At 52.0% G+C, this 23,384-nt stretch overlaps 1 protein-coding gene across 1 annotated transcript in view; it reads right to left on the bottom strand.

Annotated features, from left to right (window-relative positions):
- The window catches only part of EFCAB8 (EF-hand calcium binding domain 8), a 72,139-nt gene that overhangs the window by 24,386 nt on the left and 24,369 nt on the right, over positions 1-23,384 (bottom strand). Inside the window, exons 6-16 of the mRNA XM_084888547.1 lie at positions 22,278-22,381; positions 19,654-19,789; positions 17,486-17,591; positions 17,245-17,329; positions 16,602-16,726; positions 14,085-14,158; positions 11,066-11,196; positions 3,804-3,871; positions 3,333-3,484; positions 2,266-2,403; positions 440-553 (exon numbers count right to left, since the gene is read on the bottom strand). Coding sequence (XP_084744673.1) covers positions 440-553; positions 2,266-2,403; positions 3,333-3,484; positions 3,804-3,871; positions 11,066-11,196; positions 14,085-14,158; positions 16,602-16,726; positions 17,245-17,329; positions 17,486-17,591; positions 19,654-19,789; positions 22,278-22,363 — 1,215 coding nt within the window. The 5' untranslated portion in view covers positions 22,364-22,381. The remainder of the gene's footprint in view (positions 1-439; positions 554-2,265; positions 2,404-3,332; positions 3,485-3,803; positions 3,872-11,065; positions 11,197-14,084; positions 14,159-16,601; positions 16,727-17,244; positions 17,330-17,485; positions 17,592-19,653; positions 19,790-22,277; positions 22,382-23,384) is intronic.

Raw genomic sequence — 23,384 nt, 5'->3', positions numbered from 1 at the left:
AAAATAAATAAATAAAAATAAAATAGTCTCTCCCCAAGAAAGAAAGAAAGAAAGAAAGAAAGAAAGAAAGAAAGAAAGAAAGAAAGAAAGAAAGAAAGAAAGAAAGTGATGCCCAGGAACCCTGCAGAGCAGCCCACCCCTACCGTCCCATCTCACACTCACATAAAGAAGGCTACCTGTCAGAACTGACCTGGGGCAGCGGCCAGGAGCGCACAGGCTCAGAGGAGTCAGGCAATCGGCTGGCCAAGGAGCGGGGCTCCAGTCTCACCGTGGGCCAGCCCCTCTGCAGGGCTGTTTCTCATCCAGACCCCGCTGCCCCACCACACTCCCGGCCACCTGCCCTGACCACCCCTTGGATCTGGACACCCCAGGAGGTGTGGGACCTGCCCCGAGCTAACCAGCTCTCCTGCCAGTCCCAGAGACCAGCTGGCCCGCTCACCTGCTTAAAAACCTTGCTGTAGAGGACAGCACACAGGGGCGCGCTGTAAGTCGTGGTCTTCTCCTCGGTTTTCCCAGGCCCCTCGGTCTCCACGTACCCTTTTAGGATCCCAATCTGCAATGAGGAGAGGGGCAGACAGCTGGGCAGGCCAAAGGGCTCTACCCTCATTGACTGGCCCCACGGAGAAACTTCCAGTAAACTGAGACATCAAGACAACCTAACTACTAGTACGTATAGGACTGAGCCTGGCAAGACTCCTCTAAGCCCTACTCCATGTCACTCTGAGACCGGGGCTCCCAAACCCTAGTGCTCCTAGGACCCCCCAAAGTCCAAGGTCCCTCTTATAACGTCTGAGAAGCATACAGCCGCAGTCCAGTGTCCTCTCTTCCAGGCTATCCCTACCCCAGGCTGGGCTAAGTATCTTTTTTCTGTGCTCCATGAAGCACCTAACAGGGGTCCTCAAACTTTTTAAAGTGGGGGCCAGATCACGGTCCCTCAGAGAGCTGGAGGTCCGGACTATATGAACTACTAATCCCTACTGTAACACCTTGGCTGCGCTCACTGCCCAAAAAACCTGGCGGGCAGGATCAGACTCCCCTGGGGGCTGCATGTGGCCCGCGGACCGTAGTTTGAAGACCCCTGAGTCCTAGCATAATGTCCACCATAATACATTGCATTTTCTACATTTCCTTCTACCCCATAGCTTCCTCCAGGGATTGGACAGTGTCTAAGTAATATATTCTCTGCCCCTAACAAAGAGCGGGGGGTTGATAATGTTTGATGATGTGAAATGACCTTCAAAGGTCTATTTAATTCAACCAACGCTGGCAGCCAGTCTGGCGCTCAGCAGAGATGAAGGAACCCACCACCTCCTATCTCAAGAACCCTACCGTGTGGGGGAGAGCCAGCCAAGGACACAAGAACAATATACGTGTCCCTGGCCAGGGTGGCCTGGCCAACAGAGGTACAAGGCCTCAGTGGAAATACCCTAAGTCTTAGCCACAAATGACACCCTTGTCTCCCTTCCCATCGTGGCTGCTGGTTGTCCTCACAGCTCCCTAAACTCCCATCTTGTCACAGGCCCCAGCGCCACCCTGCACAGGCAGCCCCTTGGGCTTCTCCCGGCCTGTGCTGCCCTCCAGGGTCAGGGTCAAGACTAAGGTGATCAGACGTCCCGCTTTTGGCAGGACAGTCCCTATTTTTAACAATTTGTCCCGTGTCCCGGGATGTTTTTAAAAAAAAAAAAAAAAAAGTCCCGATTTTTTTAAAGATTCTTTTAAATCTTTGACTTTTTTAAAACGCCGCAGGACACGGGACAAATTGTTAAAAATCGGAACTGTTCCGCCAAAAGCGGGATGTCTGGTCACCTTAGTCAAGACAGACTGCACATGGGCAGCAGGGAAGGTGAGATGGTCTCACGTCTGGTCTCTCCTCCGGAGGGCTACTCAGCTGTGGTCCTGCCTTCCTGGAGTTCACAGTTTGTCAGGAAGTTCCCGTAAGCGTTCCAGGACAGAGTTGTAAGGGCTGCAATCACCGGGAGGCACAGGCCCAAGGGAGCTCGGAGGGGGAGCTTCTTACTCAGCCGGGGGGCAGGAAAAGAACAGACGGAGCAGCAACAAAGAGGCTGGCAGCTGGGGGCCTAGAAACAGCTTCCCGGAAATCCCAAGAGATGAGAAACTCATGGGTGAGGCCACACGGTGTCATGAAGAGCTGTCTGGGAGGGACAGTCTGTGCCCATCCCTCGCTGGCCTGTGGGACTTCAGACCCGGCCACAGTGGCTCCCGCTCTGTGCAGCCACGATGCCGCCCCTCCTGCACGGCACTCACTGAATAGGTGCTGCAGATGAGGGTGTTGTCATTCTCCCGGAGGTAGATGCTGGTGATGGGGCAGTTTCCCAGGGCAAAAAGCCTCCCACAGAAGGACTGGATGCATATATACTCCTGCAGGTCCCACACACGGATATTCTAGGAGGTAAAAACAAACAAACAAACAAACAACAAAAAAAAAAACAACAACAGAGAGGCTAAGAGTGGGATGCAGCTGGCAACAGAGGCCTTGGGATGGGAACAGGTCAGGGGCCACTTCCAATGCACACCGTCTGCGCTTAGTGTCTGCAACTGATCCTGACCCTACAACAGAGATGTTCCTGTGCTCTAAGAAGAAACCGTGGCCTCACTCTCTCCCCGTCCCAGCCTTCACCCAGGACCTCCCGCCTGCGTGAGCGGACACCATTCAGTGGTGGAGGACCACGCCAGGCAGCATGCGCCCCTGCAGACCTCACGGCTGCCCCTCCATCCTCCTCAAACACAACCAGGTAGAACGAGGAGTGGCTACCAATACTGCTGCCCCAAAGGCCCACCTGTCCCGACAGGGGACCCATCGAGTTTGTCAGGTTGAGAAAGTGTCCCTCGAGAGGCCCCTGGAGAGCTGGGGGTGCAAATTTGGGTTGGGGGGAGGGTGGAAGCAGGGAAAGACTCACGTGTGTATATACCTACTATGTGCCAGACATGGCATTCCTCCTTTACCCTCCATTTTCCTCTAAGCCACTGACAACCATCCCATGGAAGAGGCATATCTACTCCTGCAGGTCCCACACTCGGTACATGAAAGGGAAGGGTGTGGCCCAGGACCACAGCCAGGCTGGGCACCCGAGAAGCCGGCTCCAGCGGACGGCTCAGAGCTGGGCTCAGGCCCCGCATGGCGACTCCCCCCGGGGCATCTCCCTCTAGGCCTTAGGCCAGGTGAGAGACCACAGGCAGGGCGGTCACACCATTCCCCTGGGCCTCAGGCTCCTGCCAATGGCCAGCCTCCCGGCTGCCCAAGCTAGACCCCTGTCCCCAGGAGGGTGTCTCTGGCGCGGGGGGCGGAGGGCCACGCTCCCCCCGGGCAGCACCTTGTCCTTGGAGATGCTGATGAGGATGTTGCTGTTCTTGGTGTTCACCACCATGTGCATCACCGAGGTCTGATGCCCCCTCAGCAGCCACACGGGCTTTTTCGAGAAGAAGGGGCTCCACATGCGGATGTGGGAGTCATAGCCACCAGTCACTGGGGTGAGGAAAAAAATGAACGTCAGCCACTGGGGGCTTATGCTGGGTCCTTTTCCGCGGGCCAGGGATCAATTCCAGCCAGGCTTGGCAGATGGGCGGGCATTGCTACCAACCAACCCTCTGCTCCCCACCCATGCTAAGCACAGCCTGTGCCACCACATTACCCCCCGCACCCAGGAGTGGGGGCCAGAGTGGCACGAGAGGAGGCCAGACAGAGGCAGAAGGCCACCCTTGGGTCTGATGGCCCTGTGCCTCCAGCAGCCCTCACCCCAGTTCTGCCAGGCCAGCAGACTCTGCATGACATGAAGATGACTTACCCAGGAAGTTCTTGTCTACGCAGTAATCAAAGCAAAGAATTCCTTTTCTTAAATTCAGCACCGAGAACCTGCGACAGCAAAGAACAAAGGCTGTGGGGCTGGAAGAGGTCTCGGGAGCCTCTGAGCGTGGGGTGTGGAAGAAGTGGAGACAGGGCTGGGGGGAGGCCAGGAGAGGTCACTACGACTCCACCCAAGGAGAGGAGCAGCCCCAGAAGCCCTGCCCAGAGCACACCCTGCAGCTGAGTCCGGGCCTTGAGTCTCAGCCCCAAACCAGCCGCTCATGGAAGAGGCACCCGCCTCTCACGTGTAGATGAAAGCAGCCCACAGGAGCAACTACTTACAGTTATAACATTTGCCTCACTCCCCGGGCAAACTTCATCTTCACCTCAACCACAGTGGGGCAGGTGTCTCCCCACCCACAGCACAAATCCAGGGAAGGGTTTCTGGGCCGGGAAAAGGGAAAACAGCTCCTGGGGTCCTGGCCTTGCTCCGTGCTGCTCCCAGGGCTGGGTGCTATCTCATGGGCCCCCTGGGCCCCTCACATAACCCTGAAGAGTGTCATCCGCTTGGTGCCATGATGAAGACATGGAAAGGAGAAGCTAGGGAGCTTGCCCAAAGTCACGTGGCTGGTAGGGCAGGCGGTCAGGGGTCAGAGCCAGGATGGGCATGGCAGGAGGAGGCAGAAGGCTCGGCTCCAGGAAAGGAAGAGGGGTGGCAGGATGGCTGGGGCTTGGAAGAGCCAGGGTGACCCAGGCAGGATTTGTGGAAAGGTCAGACCCAGCAGCCCTCGCAGACCCAGCAGCCCTGAAAACTCAGTGCCTGTGCGCATGCTGTTCCCTCTTATCCATGCATCCTTCCCTGCCAGCTTCTTCTTCTTGAACTCTCCCTTCAAAACTCAACTCAAAGGGCCTCCAACCCGCGAATGCAGCATGCCCTCACTGAACCTCCCTTTGAACTGTCTCCTCCACCGCTCCCTGGGGGTCCAAGCCTGTGACCTGAATATCATTCCGAAGGCTCCCTCTCCTGATCCCACCACATCCCACCACAGCCCTGGCCTCTGCTTAGTTCAGACCCCGCTTCATTTCTGTCAGCCTCCCAGGATTTCTCTAAATTTAGGATTTCTCTAAACCTCCAGTCTTACTTCCCTCCAACCTGCTCTGCTCTCCACAGCAGAAGGATGCCTCAAACAATCAAAATGTCAGGAAGAGCAACTGAATCCATGTATGTCATTTATTGTCAAACCAGATATATCTGTGCAGAGAAATCTTCTAGAAGAATGGTCCCAAAACGTCACTATAAATTACATCAGGCCAATTCACCCACTCCTTCACCAGAGTTACTGGCTCCTATCCCTTCCAGGATTGCCAGAGGCGTGGAAGTGACGCCCCGGTCTTCCTGGGACTTCCTTCTAGAGGGCAGCAGCATGGGCAAGTACATGAACAGAGGTGGGAGACGGACATTTATAGATCATGGCAAGTCCTGCAGGGAAACAAACAGAGGCTTTGACAGGACAGCAGGAGGAGACCAGGTCTGCAGACAGATGCTGCGGTGCAGAAAAGGGCCTGGAAGGTCAGGGGGCATGCAGGGAACAAGACCATTGCAAGCAGTTTAGGTGGCAGATAACAATGGCGTCAATGGGGTGGTGGGGGCAGAAGAGAGAGAAGAGGTGGGAAGCAGGGGAGATGCTGTGTGTCAGTCCACAGTCCCTTCCACCCTGACTCTAGCTCCTCCATCTGATTCACTGCTGGCTCCAACCACCTGGAAACTCAGTGCAGGCTGGCTGCTGGGGAGTCAGACCCGTGGACCCACACTGCCTCAGAGGCTGAGGCCCACTGCAGAGTTGGCTTGGCAGTGCCAGGCCCTACTGCGGAGGCCATGCCCTACGAGGCCATCCCCAGCAACTGGAAACCAGCAAGCAGTCAATGGCGCCACCTACCAGAAAATATGTGTTCTGAGATCAACCAAAGGACTTGTGTGCATACATATGGGCCTAGCCAGTGGCCATGGACAACGGGGTGGGGGGGGGTGGGGGGGGGGGGCGGCGCATATCTAGGGAGGGGTTTGGTATGGGAATGGGGGAATAAGGACAATTATGTGAGACCATAATCAATAAAATAAATAAATAAATAAATAAATAAATAAATAAATAAATAAATAAAAATTTAGAAAAAGAAAAAGAAAATATGTGTTCTGCTAGGAAGGAAGGGGGTGTGTGGGCACCAGTGTATAAATATATTCTCCAACAAGCCCTAAGATATATCTCAAACCCCTCCATCTCCACCCAACTGGTCGACTGTAGGCTGCTATCATATGTATGCTGAATTATTGCAATGGCAGCCTCACTGGGTCCCCATCTCACCTCCTGCCCACATGGACTCCACCTGCCACAGAACAGCAGAAGGATGCTCCTACAGGTCAGACCACGCCACTCCTCTGTTCAAACCCATTCTAGAACCCTGTTTATATATGACTCCAAATAATTGTAAAAAGATATCTTTGAGACACTTGGGGAGAGATTAACTTAGGCTAGGAACCAGTGATATTAAAGTATTATATATTATATAATACTTTAAATTTGTCATCATAGGAGAATCCAAGATGGCTGCACAGGTAAACACCTAGCCGCAACCGCACACAACAATTTCAATAAATACAACTAAAATATAAAATGGACATTACCCAGAACTACAGGAAAGTCGACTGACTGGAAATTCTACAACGAGAAGCAAGGAGAAAACCAGAAGGAAGAGCGGAGGAGCTGTAAAAGCCTAAGGTACGGAGACACGTGGCGCGCACAGAGAGGACGGAGCCAGAGAGGAGGGAGGCTGAGTGCCTGGCTGGCGTTCCCTAGCGGGAAGGAGATAAAACTCCGACTGTGCTGGGCCCCAGTTCTGACTGCTCTGAACCCCAGTTCTAGGCCAGAACCCGGGGACCCAGGCTCAAACAGAGGGAGCTGGGCTGTAAAGCGGAACCCCGGGGGAGCGGCGAGAGGAGGTCCCGGAGGCCCGCACATTGCACGCAGAGAAGGGACGGTTGGCTGTGCCGCGGGATTGCCCTTGCGGGAAGGAGACAGGGGCTCCAGACTGCTCTGAACGTCACCTCCAACTCCAATTCCAACTGAACTGAACCCCAATACCAGGCTCACTGGGGGAGAGCCTAGACTGTTTGGTAGCAGGCGAAAATCGAGGGCACCTTTCTCTCAGAGGCGCTTGCAACGAGTACTGAAGGACCCTGAGACTCAGGAGCTGCATAGGGCGGGGCTGACAGAAGCCAAAGCTGTAGGCTCCACCCTGAAACCCTGCCCCATCAGGGAAGCTGCGAAAATGCCAAGATGAAATAGATCACAAACGAAAGAAATGGAGGACAAAAAGATATAGAGTTCAAATCTACGCTTATAAGGTTTTTCAAGAATTTCCTAGAAAAGAGAGATAAGACCTATGAGGATATGAAAAGGGATCAACTAGAATTAATAAGGAATCAACAAGAAATGATAAGAAATAAAGAATACATTGTCTTCAATAAAAAATATTATACAGAGTCCTAAAAACAGAATGGAAGATCACAAGAATCAAGTCAAAGATTTGGAACATAAAGAGCCAGAAGACACTCCTCCGCAGAAGCTAGAAGGCAAGAGAATCCAGAAAATTGAAGATAATGTAAGAAACCTCTGGGACAACTTCAAGCGAACCAACATCAGGATTATGGGGGTCCCAGAAGATGACAGAGAGCAAACATACTGAAAGAAATAGTGACAGAAAACTTCCCCCACCTGGTGAAAGAATTAGACTTACAAGTCCAGGAAGCGCACAGAACTCCAAACAAAAGGAATCCAAAGAGGACCACACCAAGACAAATTATAATTAAAATTCCAAGAGCAAAAGACAAAGAGAGAATATTAAAAGCAGCAAGAGCAAGGCAGGTAGTTACTTATAAAGGAGCACCTATACGATTGTCAGCTGATTTCTCAACAGAAACCATGCAGGCCAGACGAGAATGGCAAGAAATATTCAAGGTGATGAATAGTAAGAACCTACAGCCAAAGATAATCTATCCAGCAAAGCTATCACTCAGAATCGAAGGTCAGATAAAGAGCTTCACTAATAAAAAAAAAAGCTAAAGGAGTTCATCAACACCAAGCCAGAATTATATGAATTGCTGAAGGGGGTTCTTTCAGAAGAGAAAGTAAATAAAGATAAAAATTATGAACAACAAATACGTAACTATCAACAAATGAATCTAAAAACCAAGGAAATTTAAAAAAAAAATCTGATGAACAATATTAACTGTTGAATATAATAGAATCAGAGGTATGGAAGGGGAGTGAACTGACGATTCTTGGGGAAAAGGGGAGAGGGGGATGTGGGAAGAGACTGAACATAAACTGTGCACCAATGGATGAGGACAATGGGGGGTGGGGAAAGGGCAGAGGGTGGGATAGGAACCTGGTGGAGGAGAGCAATGGGGGGGGGGAGGAACATTTGTAATGATATGAACAATAAAAATTTATTAAATAAATAAATAAATAAATTTGTCATAATGAAAAATGTTTTAAAAAAAACTATTTTTAAAAAAAGAGCATATCACTGGAGAGGAGTGATGCAAAGGCCCTGTGGCAGGAGTGCGCCCAAACCACAAGGGGGCCAGTGTGGCTAGAAAGGTGGAAGGGGTGTGCTCAGGAAGGCAGCAGGGCCTGACCAGAGAAGTGACCCTCCTTATAGCCTCCCGCTGTTGAGACCCAATAAAACAAGAAGCTGATGAAACACATATCACAGCCATGAGATACTACCACCACCAAAGCAGAGAGATGACACTCAGCCGACCAGCTCCAAGCAAAACCCCACCCACAGCCCCACGAAAGGCACTGAAGCACCCCCACCGCATCAGACATTCTCCGAGCCCCCTCCCCTAACCTGCAGTTAGTTCCAGGACTCGGGTGGGAAGGTGCACAGAATACTCTGGTTAACGAGACAGTGGGCTTACATCGAGGCCTGGGACACAACCCCAGCTCAAAGGTCTGCTCCAAGCCAGTCAGCTCCCCTGCCTTCCCAAAGCCTCAGGTTTCCAGTGTAAAATGAGGAGCTGGACCTAAATTAACGCTACCATCCCAGGATTGGATTCCCTCTGGAAAACAACCAGGATAAGAAGGAACAGACAGAGATGGGACCAAAATGGCCCTCATTCTCCACACTGGACCCGACTCAGCTGCACCCCAAATCCAAGCTCAAATCTCCTGCTGTTCCCCCAAGACAAGGGAGCTACAGCTCATTAATCAGCCCGTTCAGGAGCAAAATGTCACAGGCCAAAGGCTCCAGGTGTGAAAAGGTGGGACAATAAGAACTGCGGAGGCAGGGAAACCCAGCTGCAGGAATCCTCAGGAGAAAGTACCTACTGCCAAGTGCCAAGTGCTAGGTGAACTCCAAACTCACAGAATCGGGACTTTTGATAATGGAGTGAGTCAATGGGGTTAGGTAAGGGGAGGAGGGCTGCAGGATTCCAGTTTTATTTATCACGGTTTAACTTTTTACAAGGACAACGTATATACAAACATTTCTGTGGAAAAATAGCTGATTTTAAAGAAGGAAAGGGAAGGGAGAAATTGGGGGGGGGGCGGGTTTGAACTCACTCTGGGGTAGAATAATCTAGAATGAAAGAAATAGACTAGAAGTGTCTCCAAAAAAAATAAGTTCTGCAGTCACTGAACACATGGCACAAACCATGTTCATCAGAATAATCCTTGAGGTAAGTGAAGTGCAGTTTCCACCCTTTTACAGAGGAGGAAACTGAGGCTCACAGGGAAGCTATTCACATTCATTCCTTTGGTCAGAAAATGTTTTTCTGAATGCCTGCTGACACTACATGCAGACTCCTGTGCTGAGTTCTGTATATAAATTGTTGGTAAAAGAAGCCCTATTTTAATTTTGCTACTGGTGGCATGCCAGAATGATGATTAAAACCACACTCCACACCTGGCCGGCGAAGCTCAGTGGTTGAGCATTGACCTATGAACCAGGAAGTCACAGTTTGATTCCTGGTCAGGGCACATGCTCGGGTTGTGGGCTCCATCCTCAGTGTGGGATGTGCAGGAGGCAGCCAATCAATGATTCTTTCTCATCATTGATGTTTCCATCTTTCCCTCTCCCTTCCTCTCTGAAATCAATAAAAAATATATTTTTAAAAATACACACTCCATAAAAGTTCGCACAAGGGAAAAAAGTATAACTGTGTGTGGTGACAGATGTTACTTAGACTTATTGTGGTGATGATTTTGCAATCTATACTAATAAAAGGGTAATATGCTAATTAGACCGGGAGACCTTTCGGACTTCTAGACAAAGCCATGGTGGCAGGGCCGAGGCAGAGGCGGTTAAGGGTGATCAGGCCAGGAGGGGAGGGCAGTTGAGGGTGATCAGGCCAGTGGGGTAAGGGGCAGTTGGGGGCAAGCAGGCCAGTGGGGGGGGGGCACAGGGGAAGCAGTTGGGGTCAAACAGGCCAGCGGGGGGGGGGGGTTTGGGGGCAAGCAGTGGGATGCTGTGGGGGCGGTTGAGGGCAAGCAGCTGGCAGTGGGGGGCAGTGGGGGACAAGCAGGCCATGGGGAGGCAGTTGGGGGTTAACAGGCTGGCAGTGAGGGGCAGTTGGGGGCAATCGGGCCAGCAGGGGGGTGGGCAGTTGGGGGCAAACAGGCTGGCGGGGGAGGGCAGTTGGGGGCAAGAAGGGGGGGAGGGGTTGGGGGCGAGCAGGCAAGTAGGCAGAGTGGTTAGGGGCAATCAGGCAGGCAGGCAGGTGAGTAGTTAGGAGCCAGCAGTCCTGGATTGCAAGACCACAGTCAGACATCCCCCGAGGGGTCCCAGATTAGAGAGGATGCAGGCAGGGCTGAGGGACAACCTCCCACCCCGTGCACAAATTTTGTGCCCTGGGCCACTAGTGTGTGTGTGTATGTGTGTGTGTGTGTATCAAACCATTATGTTGTATACCTGAAATATGTTATATCAATTATGTCTCAATTAAAAAACAAACAAACAAAAAAAAAAACTCAGACTCCGGAGCCCATGTTGTAACAACCCCTGCTGGCCTATGGAACAGGCAGTGCTTCCTTGGGCCCAGTGTGGTTTGTAGAGAATGAGCTGCCCACAAGCAATGCCACTGTCTCAGAGGTGGGCCCACCCTCAGTAGGGATGGCCCCTTTTGAATGAAGTGAAACCAGACCCCTACCCACTTCCCTTCCAGCCCCACCACCGTAGCCTAGAGAAAAGTGCTTTTCTTACCTGGTGGTCTCGGAGGCCTTGGATGGCAATATTGACAGCACCAGAGAGGACTTTGTGATAACTGAGCAGGAGGCCACCAGGTTCATCTCGGGGATGAACCTGACCTGTTGGCACCAGTTGCGATGGAGAGCCTGGGAAGAGAGAGCAGTGGTGGAGTCCCACCCGAGGACAGCCTTTCAGCCCAGCCTCTCTGATGTGGCAGGTGTTGGGGACCGGAGGGGCCTGGGGATCGCTGAGTCCAGTGGCTTCTAATGATCACAGCTCTGACGAAGGGATATGGCCCCTGCCGTAGCCCAGACCCCATGACCAGGAGGGTGTAGCCATTGCTTGTCAGTGAAAAGGCTGCTGTCCTGTGAACACCCTCCAATCATTTAGAGGACAGGTAAGTCAGGCCAAAACTAAGATTGTTTGTCGCCCCCGCCCAAGACAGGAGAAAGGATGGATTTGAGTCTGTGAGTTCTTTCATCTGCAAGAGCCCCAGCACAGATTAAACTCTGCTTCTTGGCCCCTCCACTGCCCTCCGTCTTTGTCAGGACCTGGAGTGGGATAGTGAGACGTTATCTGTTGCACTTGGGCAACAAAGGCCACGACCCACAGATCACGGGGGTGTTCTGGCTGCATAGCCTTAAATACTCCAGCTCCAGCCCTGAGGTCTGACCCAGAGCTTGGCCTCCCCGTCCAGCCATCTTCCTTCCCGGGACAGGAATGGAGGAAGTGGGTTGGAGGGTTGTCAGGCCCTGACTAGGTTTTGCAGGCCTATCTCACTGAGTATCACAGTGGGGCACCAAATCCAAGGCACTACACAGACCTGGGTCACTTAGCAACTTGGAGGGAAACCAAGCCCAAGATGAGAATCCCACAGGAGACGGAGGACTAGCCTGGGACTCTTTCTGAGGGGCTCCCAGGGCCTGCTCGATCCAACCTGCTCCAAAGGAAGCATGGAGGAGCCTGGACCACCCAACGCAGACTTTCCTGAGTGTTGGATTTATTCACTCGTTCGTTTAACAAATGTGCTAGGAGACCACAAGTCACTGGAGATGGATCAGAGAACCAGCTAAGGGCCTTCCTCCAGGAGCTGCACACCCAGGGGAGAGGCAGGACAATACCAAGGTGAGAGGAGGCAGCTGTGATGCTGTGATTCATAATGAGAAATATAAATTCTGGGTTTTCTCCCTGGTTCTGGCACAGAGTTCCTGAAACCCTGGGAATTTCCTAAATAATAAAAGTTATAAAAGGTGCTTTGTAGTCATAGTAAGCCCCTTTCAACCACACCCAAGTTTATGTTAAGGAGGTGACTTTTGGAAAGCACCTAAGGATGGAGCTGGTTACCAGGGGAACCAGCCATGTGACTGGATAGTTGGAGCCTTGAGTTCCAGGGAGAGGAGAGAATGGAGGCTGAATTCAATCACCCATAACCAATGACTGCAGCAGCCAGGCCTTTGTAATGAAGCCTTCATAAAGCGTTCAGAGAGCTTCCGGGTTGGTGAACACGGAGATTTTAGGAGAGTGGTGCTCTCAGAGAGGCCTCCAAGTGCCTTCCCACATACCTCGCTCTACAAATCTCTTCCTGCTGACTGCTCCTGAATTACAGCTTTTTAAAATATAATCCGCGATCTAATAAATTTAATGTTTCTGTGAGTTCTGTGAGCAGCTCCAGAAAATTAATCAAACCCAAGGAAGGAGGGGATCATGGGAACCTACTTTCTTTTTTTGATTTATTTATTTTTTTATTAAATTATTATCTGTGTACATATACCATTCCCCTCTCCCCATATATGCCCTCCCTCCCCAGAGTTTTGTGTCCTTTGGTTGTACTTATATGCATGTATACAAGTCCTTCGGTTGATCTCTTATCTTCCCCAGATCTCCCTACCCTCCCTGCTGTAATTTGACAGTCTGCTTGTTGCTTTACTGTCTCTATAGCTATCTTTTGGTTCATCAGTCTATAATGTTCTTTATTATCCATAAATGAGTGAGGTCATGTGGTGTTTCTCTTGGGAACCTACTTTCTGTAGCCAGCAAGTCAGAAGCACAGATAACACCCTGGACTTGTGACTGGCATCTGAAGTGGAGGGCAGCTTTGTGGGGCGGATCTTCACCTGCAGGAACTGTGTTGAGCTCTAGGACAGCCAGTTAGAGAACTGCATGGTGGTGTGGGAAACACACACACACACACACACTAGTTGGTGTCAGGATTCTGCAGGGTGAAGGAATAAAGGCAGAGGCAGGCAGCAGGGCTGTTCCAGGCAGGTAGGTTGGGGAATTGAAGGAAATAGAGAGGTGGCGTACCGGTACCTAGAGAAGAGCATGCAGCCTGAAGGAACAGCAGGTGTCAAGGCCCTGAGGTAGGAAAGGGCTTGGTGTGTTTCAGAGAGAAGCTACTGGGGATTTTGAGCGAAGCGGTGACATGACTGCATTTCCATCTCATAATTCCACTGGCTGCTGGAGAAAGCACTGAGTGAAGAGAGGACACGGGGAAGAGCTAGTAGCCACTGCAGCCATCCAGGAGAGAGGCGGTGTCTGTGGGAACCAGGGCTGAGCAAGGAAGGCGCTGAGAGAGATGGCCATGCCTGAGACACAGGAAAAGCTGGTAGGATCCAGCTCCACCCATTTCTAGAGACCAAGCCCCACAGTCCATGACTGAACCCGGAGGCCAAATGCACTCTCTGCATTTATTTTTTTAATGCATTTTTAAATCTTCACCTGAGGGTATTTTTCCATTGATTTTTTTTTTTTTTTTTTTAAGAGAGTGGAGGGACGAGTGAAGGGGAAAGAGAAACACTGATGCAAAAGAGACACATTGATTGATTGCCTCCCTCTCACACCCTGACCTGGGACCGGGAATGAGCCTGCAACCGAGGTACATGCCCTTGACCAAGAATGGAACCCATGACCCTTCTGTCCATGGGCCAACACTCTCACCACTGAGCAAACTGGCCAGGGCTCTGTGCATTTATTTTTTATAGACTTGTGTACAAATAATTACCATGGTAACAGGCTGAGGAAAGCTACAACTTACCTTCAGTCGGTAACTTCTAAAAAAAGGGGACTTCTCATTTAACAGCTTCTTTGTGGAAATACTGGTCCAGTGATCTGTTAGGAGAGAAAACCGAGGTCCATGTCACCAGTTCTTCCCCTTTGCCAGACAAGCAAAACCTCAGAAGACACCGGAGTCTGTTTGCAGTTCTATGTATCTCAAGAGCCTTTTCCATCCAAATGCTCCTTCAAACCTCACTGTGTCCTGATGAGTTCATGGGGTGAACGCCACACCCAGAAAACAGAGCCAGCAGGTTAACACTACCGCCCCGAGTCCCCCACCAGCTCACGGCAGAGCTAGAACCAGGTTTCCGGGTTCCATGCTCTCCCCAGCAGCTACAATCTAAACAAGTTGATTGTGTGAGTTTGCGGACGGGAAAATGAATTATGGTCTTAGGTCCTATTCACTCTGAAGACAGTTCTTCGGGGGTTTCCCATCATGCTTCAAACTGCAGGCCCCCCTTTGCCCAGCAAGCATGAGCATTGTAAAGTGAGCACATCATTGGCAACCGCACGAGGTGCAGCCTGCCCTCGGGGACCTTAGGTCTCCTGGCTCTGGACACCTCCCGTGAAGGCTGCTGGGGAGCCTCTGGGGACGCACTCGCCGGCCCCTGGTACCAGCTGCACAGCTGGACACAGGCGGGCGGAGGCAGCAGTGACAGGGGACAAAGCAGGGATTAAGGAGGTAGGTCATAAGGGCCAGAACAGTCTGGGCTCAAGTGTTAGAGAAGCTTGCAGATGGAATGGAGAAAAGAGGGATCCAGGGCCTTATGACAAGCATTTTCTGCTTCCAGGTCACCAGCCCCATCTCGCAAGGGCCGGAAGAGGCTTGAAAAGGAAATCCCAAGGGATGGAGTGTTGCCCACTAAAATGGGGCAGGCCTGCCGAAACCGGTTTGGCTCAGTGGATAGAGCGTCAGCCTGTGGACTGAAAGGTCCCAGGTTCGATTCAGGTCAAGGGCATGTACCTTGGTTGTGGGCACACCCCCAGTAGGGGGAGTGCAGGAGGCAGCTGATCGATGATTCTCTCTCATAGATGTTTCTAACTCTCTATCCCTCTCTCTTCCTCTCTGTAAAAAATCAATAAAAAATATAAATAAAATGAAATAAAATAAAATAAAATGGGGCAGGCCCTGCATGCATGTGGGAGGAAGGAAGCTTAGTTCTGGCTGGGCTGTGCAGTGAACACAGCCTGCCTGTGGCTGCACTAGGCTCCCTCGGCTGGGAGAACCCCAGAGAACAGGGGAGACAGTCATTGCTTGCCATATGCCTCACACTATGTACTCTCTTTCCATCTCACAGCAAAGCTATAGACTGAGTGGATAAGGGAACTGAGGCACAAAGAGGTTAGACAATGGGATCAAGGTCACACAGGGCTGGTCTGTCCGACTCCTTCCAAGTCAGCATGCTGCTGAGCCTACCTTCGTGTTTGTCCCCAGCCTTCAATCAGCATGTGGAATGGAAGGATGCCCGTCCAACACTCCAGCTTCATCTGCTCCCATCCACCACCTAATTTCCCATTCATCACCTCAGCTCAAAGACTACCATGCCCCACCCATGCCAATTCCCAGGGTGGCAAACAGTGACCAGAGCAGAGGCTGATGAGGCAAGAACATAGCAGGGTGCCAACCCACAGCTGCATCCAGAGCAGGATGCATTTTCTGTCCAACCAGGAGGGGCACTGCCCCAACAAGCTTGGCAGGAGGTGTCATTGGGAGCCCAGGAGGATGTCCTGTTCAGAAACTCTGACCGGAAGCCCAAGGGGCCACTCTGGTGGTCTGGATGGAGCTACCTGGAAGACTGACACTGTGAATTGAGGTTTGATCCAGCTCAGATGAGCCCCCAAATGCCCCGGGCCCAGGGCCTCAGGATCTAGTGCCCCTTGGCAGAGCATCCCAAACAGCATCCTTCAATATTTGGTGAGTCTGGTATGCAGCTTAGCAAGTGGTTCAAGTGCAGACTCCAGAGCAGACCGCCTGCTCCGATCTCAGCCACCACTTAGCCCTGTGGGGCCTGTGCAAGAGCTCCACCCTGTAAACCTCTGCTCCTCCAGGGCTGTGGCAACAGCAGCTCCCTCTGGGCTGTGGGTGGGGAATTATAGGAGGTGATGTGCTGCTCCACCCACCCCTAACCACCCAAAGGCAGCTCCTAGCCAAGGAGAGCAGAACCCTCCTCACAATGATGGGGGAAGTTAGCACCATCAGCCCAGGGCCCAGAGCAGGTGAGTGACTTTTCCAAGGTCACACAGCTGGCATGGGTTCATTCTTCCTGGGATGAGGAGGGTCCTGAAGCCCTTACCTGTACAGAATGATTGCCTATCTCCTCAGCCCCTTCCTATCTCCTGCTGTCACCCCATCTCCTTGGTTCCCACAGGCTGCTCTGAGCTGAGCATGTAGTGCCCTGTCGCCTGAGCTTCTGAAGGAGCCAGGGGCCGCTGAGCAGGGAGGTGGGGAGAGGGAAGAGCACCCCAGGGCAGAGCCATTCCCCAATGTGTCAGCTACCCCACTTGGAGGTCCTGGGGAGGATTCGGGGGTTGAACAGCCCATTGGCCACGTTGTCGGAGGTGAAGACGATGACGTTGCCTTTGGTGTCTCCGAAGCAGAACACACCTCTGTGATAGTCAGACCTGGGAAAGAGGGAGACAGAGAAGCCATGGAGCCAGCTGGGCGCACCCAGAGCAGTCCTCCCCCCCTCCCCGTGCTCCATGCCTATGTCCATCCAGGGACTGAGGGCAGTTCTTGCTCTCAACAGCTGATGAACATGGGCCCAGCTACCCAGAACCAGAACATCGATGAACCAGATCCAAAAGAAATCAGCATTTTTTAAAAACCAAAATAAATGGGTCCCTTGTCCTCCAGCTGTTCTATGTCAAGTTGCCCCTAACAGGAGATGTGATGCTTCCAGAGTCCTCACCTGCAGTGGGACAAGCCTCTGACTTGGTGGGAGAGGGAGAGGGAGAGAGCTGACGATGATGCTGTGGTCTGAGTGACGCTGGGAGAGAAGCAGCTCGGGGGAAAGAGGACACAGGCACACAGGATAGGAATCCCTCCAGGACTGTTTCCAGCAAGGCTTTCTGTGGGTTCCAATCCCACTGAGTGCTGTGGCTGCTGCCAAAACCCTGCACCAATCTCCCGGGAGACTCACCAGTAGTCCATAACTAGAGGGCAGCCTTCCAGATCGATGAAGGTGAAGGCCCGGGAACAGTTACGATTTGTAATATCAAAGAACTCTGGGGAAAGATAGGGGAGAGGCATGCATAGAACCCAAAGCCACATCCCGAGGACTTGAATCCGTGCTCAAAGTTGGCTCAGTGACAGATCTCTCCACGTGCAGGTGCATGGCTCCCAATGGCCAAGAGCAGGCGGGGCAGCCACCAGGGACTCACCTATCTTCTGGTCAGTGGATGCAATCGCAACTAGGTTCATGTTGTGGAGACACACCATGTCCATGACCCACAGCTGCTGGTTGTGGAGTGGCTGTATCTGGTTAAGCTGGCCAGAGGAAGAGCAGAGACCTGGGCTGGGGAGGCTGCCCCCGGAGAACCCACCCTGACAGCCAAGGCCCTGGGACCAGGCAGGGACCAGGTCATGGAGCCCAGTGTGACCACCAACGACTAACAATGGCGCTTTAGAAAGACGCCCTATCCTCGCTGAGTCTCAGCTTCCATGTCTATAAAATGGGCTTTAAAAAAACTGGTATCTTTACAAACCCTTTTTAGAGCAGTTTGACAAGCTCGTCAAAGTTTTAAATGTGTGGTTTGTGATCCTGGGATCCATTTCCAGGACACAGCTGTGGACATGTTCACATGTATTCACTGAGATTTATATGCAAGGGACACCACCCAGAGGTTAGCTGTGAGGGCGCTGTGTACATACCAATAAAGAGTAGTTGCCAAGATATATTACTAAGTGAAAAAACAAAGTGAAAAGCACCTTTATAATGGGCTACCATTCGCATATTAAAAAAAAAAAAAGGGGGGGGGGTGGTACATGTACAGGCTATCTAACCATGGAAAAGCACTCAAAACTAGTCACAGCAGTTGCCTCTCAGGAGGAGAATCGGGGTCTGGGGGAGGAAGACCAACTTTCTACTATCTGTCCCTCTGAGTGCCTGATTCTTCCTCCCCCCCACCTCCCACCCCAGTTTTATTGAGATATAATTGACACATAAAAGTGTATTCATTTTGTTTTGTCTGAACCTTATTTACCACCTAGGGAGTCTCAGTGGCCTGCCTGAGGTTGTACAATTCATAGACCTGGCCCCACATCCGTGGGTGTGCAGCTGCTGGTTACGGATGGTGACTCACTCTTGACAACATCCACTTGAAAGCAGCCCCTCAGGGAAGAATGAATGCCCAGCTCTGTTGAACCTTCCGGAGGAGCCTCCCTCTGTCCTCCTTGGCCCTCCTCCCCCGACCCAAGGCTTTGGTCCTGGAAGGACACTAAGGTGACCATGTAGCAGCCACAACCAGGAGCTCAGGCTATGCTGTGCCCCTCTCCCAAAAAACACCCAGAGAAAACGTGTGTGGAGTGCGCCCGAAACTCCAGCCTCAGGAACACAGTACAAACCCCCCTTGGTCCTGGGCTTTGAGCACCCAGGGGAGTCACTGGAAAACCCCTGACGTTAGTTCATAGGCAACTGGGAGGCAGTGGGGGAGACTACCCAGAGCCCTCCTGCCCAAGGCATAACCCCTGATGCAACTGGGAACACTGCAGTTACACAGAGCTGGTAACAGTCCTTACGCTGCTGGCAGCACTCAGTAAGGCTTTATTCTTCAGAGGGCTGTGCCTTCCTCATTGGCTAGATTGGCCTGGCAACACACACACACACAGTGGGTTTGCCTGAGTGTTTTGTCACTCCCTGCACTTGGCCAGAAACTGACGGCACAAAGACCATGGCGAGGTCAGCTTTTGTTCATCAGGCACTTGCTGTGTGGCTTGCCCTGCTCCACGCACCATGCGTGTATCATGTCATTAAATCTTCTCCCTGCCCATGAGAGATTACTACTCCGTTGACAGATGAGGAAAAGGAGGCACGGAGAGCTCTATAGGAACTGGTCCGCGGTCACAGAGCTGGGAGGTGGGGCACTGGGGTTCTAAGCCAGGGAGTCAGGCTCCAGCGGCCAGGCTCACCACCACGGTGATTTCCTGCCTGGGCCAGGAAAAGGATCGAATCTGCAGGATTTGGTGGTGGAGTGGGTGTAACAAAGAAAGAAAAGGGGGCTGTTCTCCAACACAGAAACCTCTCCCTGGGGTGGGGGCACAGGAGAAGCCAGGTGGGCAGGGAGGGCCTCAGTGACATTTAGTTTGGACAAGCTGAGTTGAGGTGTCTGTTGGACATCACGTAGAATGGACATCAGGTGGAATCTCGCTTACAGAGGAGGACTATGAGGCTCATGGTCCCACGGTGAGGCCAGAACTTGGAGCCAGGATGTGAGTGCAAGTGCGGACTGCCTAGTCCTCAAACCCTGAGAGGGAACCACCCTGAACCAGAGAGGGAAGGCAGAGGCTCTCTGACCACCCCATCTGTGCTCCACACGTGGGCCCCACTCACCTCAAAGGAGCTGATCAGAGAGAAGGACTCCGACCAGAACTGCAGGCTCCCCTCCTTAGTGACAGTCAGAAAATGCCCAGTCTTCTTGAACCGCTGTATTAAGAACACCACTTTCACAACCTCACACCCATGATTCCTGTAAGAGGTAATGAGAGAGGGAAGAGCCCAACCAAACACAGAACAGACTCCGAGGAGGAAGGGAAAGCAAGCAGGAGGGCTTCGCTCACATGCATGCATGCATGCATGCACGCACGCACGCACGCACCACGCACGCACCAGGCCCACCACTGAGAAACTCCTGCAGGCTCCATGAGACGTGGGCCCCTGCCCCTCCACACAGGTTGCCTCCATTATCAACAGCGATCAAAAGGAAGACGCCCTCGTATGATGCTGGTATGAGACGGGCTCCCAAAGCAGGAAGCCTGTCCTGTGAAAGAGCCAGTCAGCCTCCCTCATGGAGGGGGAGATGAGACAGGGAGCAGCGGCTTTTGCAGACCTTTTATTGGGAAAATGGCCCACAGAAGGTGAAACGAGTAGGACTTGACTGGAAACTTTATTCCAGCAACTGCTCTAGTGCTCCAGGATGGAGACGGGGAACGTGGGCAAGGTGCTAGGAGGCATCAGGAACCCTTTGCACAGCTCTTCCTTTCCAAGGACCTGCCCTGAGCCCAGAAAACAGTTTCTGGGCAGGCCAGGTCTCACTCAGCCTCCCCAGCAAGCCTCAATGCTGCCTCCCAATGGTTTCTTTCCTGCCGCAAAGCTGGCTAAGCCACAGATCTGACAATCAAAGGGCACTAACATTTTGACTTTCTGACACAGCACGCGCTCTCCCATTTGACGTGCCCTCACTTCTGGGCCCAGCAGGGCAGGTGATGTTACCTCACCTGGTGCTTGGAATTATGTCCTGGTTACCAACAGAGCTGGGACCTTCACCCCGACTCCAGCCACAGCCCTTTCCAAAGGATGTGGCTCATGGCCTAAAAATACCCAGTCACTGTGAAATTCTCCTGTGTAACTACCTCTGCGGAAGGGAGGAAGGTGCTGTCCTCTCCCTCCTGCCATCAGTCCATAGCTCTGTCCAGATCCTCACGAATATTCTCTGTCCATAGCTCTGTCCAGATCCTCACGAATATTCTCTGTCCATAGCTCTGTCCAGATCCTCATGAATATTCTCTGTCCATAGCTCTGTCCAGATCCTCTGACTAACAGTCAGGTATCGCATTTGGTTTAAATTCTTGTGACACACTGAATTTAATTCTTGTGACACGTCTGTCAAGCCCCAGAGTGTGAGGAACAGACACAACAGTGAGGAGCACCCTGGGAAGTGTCACCCCATCATGGAGTCTTGGTCTCCCCACCTCCACAAAGGCAGCACCTCCACCTCCTAGGACTGCAGTGGGAACAAGCCGGTGCATTCGGTGAAGTGGCCCCAGGCTCCCCTTTCATGAAGGTGAGTGAATGTTATTTGGCCATTTTCTCCCACAACCTGGAACTGTCCTCCGGGATTGTGGGTTAAGCCTATAAACAGGAGAACACAGGGGCAAGCTTCTTGGCATTTTGGGTCCAGGCCTTGTAAGCACCCTCCGGAATTCGAATGTCCAAGGAAACAGACTGGTGAAGGCTTGGCTACATTAAGCGAAGTTTCCAGGTCAAAATTTAAGATTATAAAATCTTTCATCATTCATGTACAAGTGCTATTCCTCAATTAAATCTTGACCAAAATTTGTTTAATGTGCCCTTTCGTGCTTTTCATTTAAACCATCTTCTCTATTAAACTCCAGGTTGCTGTGGGCAGGGGTGGCCTTTTAGTTTGTGGTGCTCCCCACGGCCTGCTCTGGAGATAGTCCCCTGAGGACAGACCCACCATGGCCCTTCATGGCCAGGCCACACATGCATGTATCACAGGGCCTGGCTCCTGGCCCCGACACCGGCACCAGGCGGCTGCTGCTCCCACACAAGGGGCAGGGAAGGGAGCCAGCGGCCCAGCACCCCTCACTCTTAGGGTGTTTTGAAGGACGGGGCTAACAGGCCACAGCACAGAGAGAGGATGAGAAGGGCCAGAGAGCACAGCAGGGGAGGAGCCGCAGGAGCATTCATCAGAGGCAGGAGCATCCATTCAGGGTCAGGCTGAATGGAGGCAGGGACAGCTGCTGCTCCAGGAGTGATAGAGGGGCCGACCTCCCCCCGTCCCCAGGCCTGGGCAGGCAGAAGGAGCCGTTTCCTGCTGTGCCTCGTAATCCCTGTCCCCCTGTGTGAGGCAGCTGTGTCCTGTGGATGAAACTGCCAGGTGTATTCAGCCCCGGCCCCAGGAGGAAGCAGGAGGAGCCGTGTTGGAGAAGCTAAAGGCTGAGAGGGGCAAACAGAACCACCCACTACTTCCATTTGACCTCTCTGAACCTCAATTTCCTCATCTATAAAATCGGGACAAATCTCTTACCTAATGCTCATGCCCACCTACCCAGTTGTAAGGCTGATAGGAGCTAAAGGACATCAAGCACCAGGCCGGGTGCCAGCCCCTTGGTGGCCCCACCAAGGTGGCTCAGGGATTTAGGAAGAGCACTAGCTGTGTGGCCGGCAGGGCCTTGTGCAGACCCACCCCTTCGGCCCAGGGAGAGGCTCCTTACAGGGGGATGACCTTCATGGGCAGTTGAAAACGCAGGTGGTACTGGCTCTTCCTCATCAACTCCTTTCTCCGGAACTCGTGCATCATATAATCCACACAGTTCGACTGCCTCGAGAAGAAAGGCGAGGCAGGGAGGGTGTCGGCCCAACGGTCTGGGAACCCAAGCTCAGCTTCCATATCCGCCCCCAACTCTCCCAGCCCCTTCCAAGGCGCTCCGGGAGCCCCCCCCCCCCCCCCCCCCCCCCCCCCGCCCAGGCTGGCAGAGGGAAGCAGCCTAGAAGCAGTGCTGTTATTGCATCTGAATTGGGTGAAGGGCTTATTGGCAAGTATTTGTGAAGACAGCATAGCAGCACCTCCCTCCTTAAGGCTTTTTCTTAAGGCCTGGTCACCAAGTTTCAACGTTTCCATCTCATGGCACACATAAACTAATTACTAAAATTCCGCAGCACACTAAAAATATATATATATATATATTTTTGCCAATCTGACAAGAAAAATAGGTATAATTTTGATTCATTTGCACCGGATGGCTATTGTTGTGTTGGCTGTTGTTTGTTGTTTTTTTACAACCCAAGCGGAAAAAAGGCAGTGCCCCTGACTAACAGTCAGGTATTGCATCTGGTTTAAATTCTTGTGACACACTGGTTGAAATCACTGTGCTATATACATCTTCACGTCACTCCACACCTGGGATCTCATCTGAGTGTTTATTCACCCTACTTTACGGACAATAAGACTGCGCCCAGATAAGTACAGGTGAGTTGCCCCAGATCATCTATCACATTAACAGCAAACGAGGGCCCACAAGCCAGGCCACTAGGACAACTCTAGACTCTACTGTTCAGCCTCGTGAAAATATGGCCAAGTCCAAAACGGGCCCCAGCCGAATCTATGACAAGAAATAGGGAGTTATTAAGAAATATCATTGTAATATTTGACAAAGGAGGCAAGAGCATGCAATGGAGTGAAGACAGTCTCTCCAATAAATGGTGTTGGGGAAACTGGACAAATTCATGCAAAAAAAATGAAACTAGACTACCAACTTACACCATACACAAAAATAAACTCAAAATGGATAAAGGACTTAAACATAAGATAGGAAACCATA

This window comes from Pipistrellus hanaki (genome assembly GCF_964339955.1).
Source record: "Pipistrellus hanaki genome assembly, chromosome: 6".
Taxonomy (NCBI): domain Eukaryota; kingdom Metazoa; phylum Chordata; class Mammalia; order Chiroptera; family Vespertilionidae; genus Pipistrellus; species Pipistrellus hanaki.
This window is presented reverse-complemented; position numbering and strand designations above follow the sequence as displayed.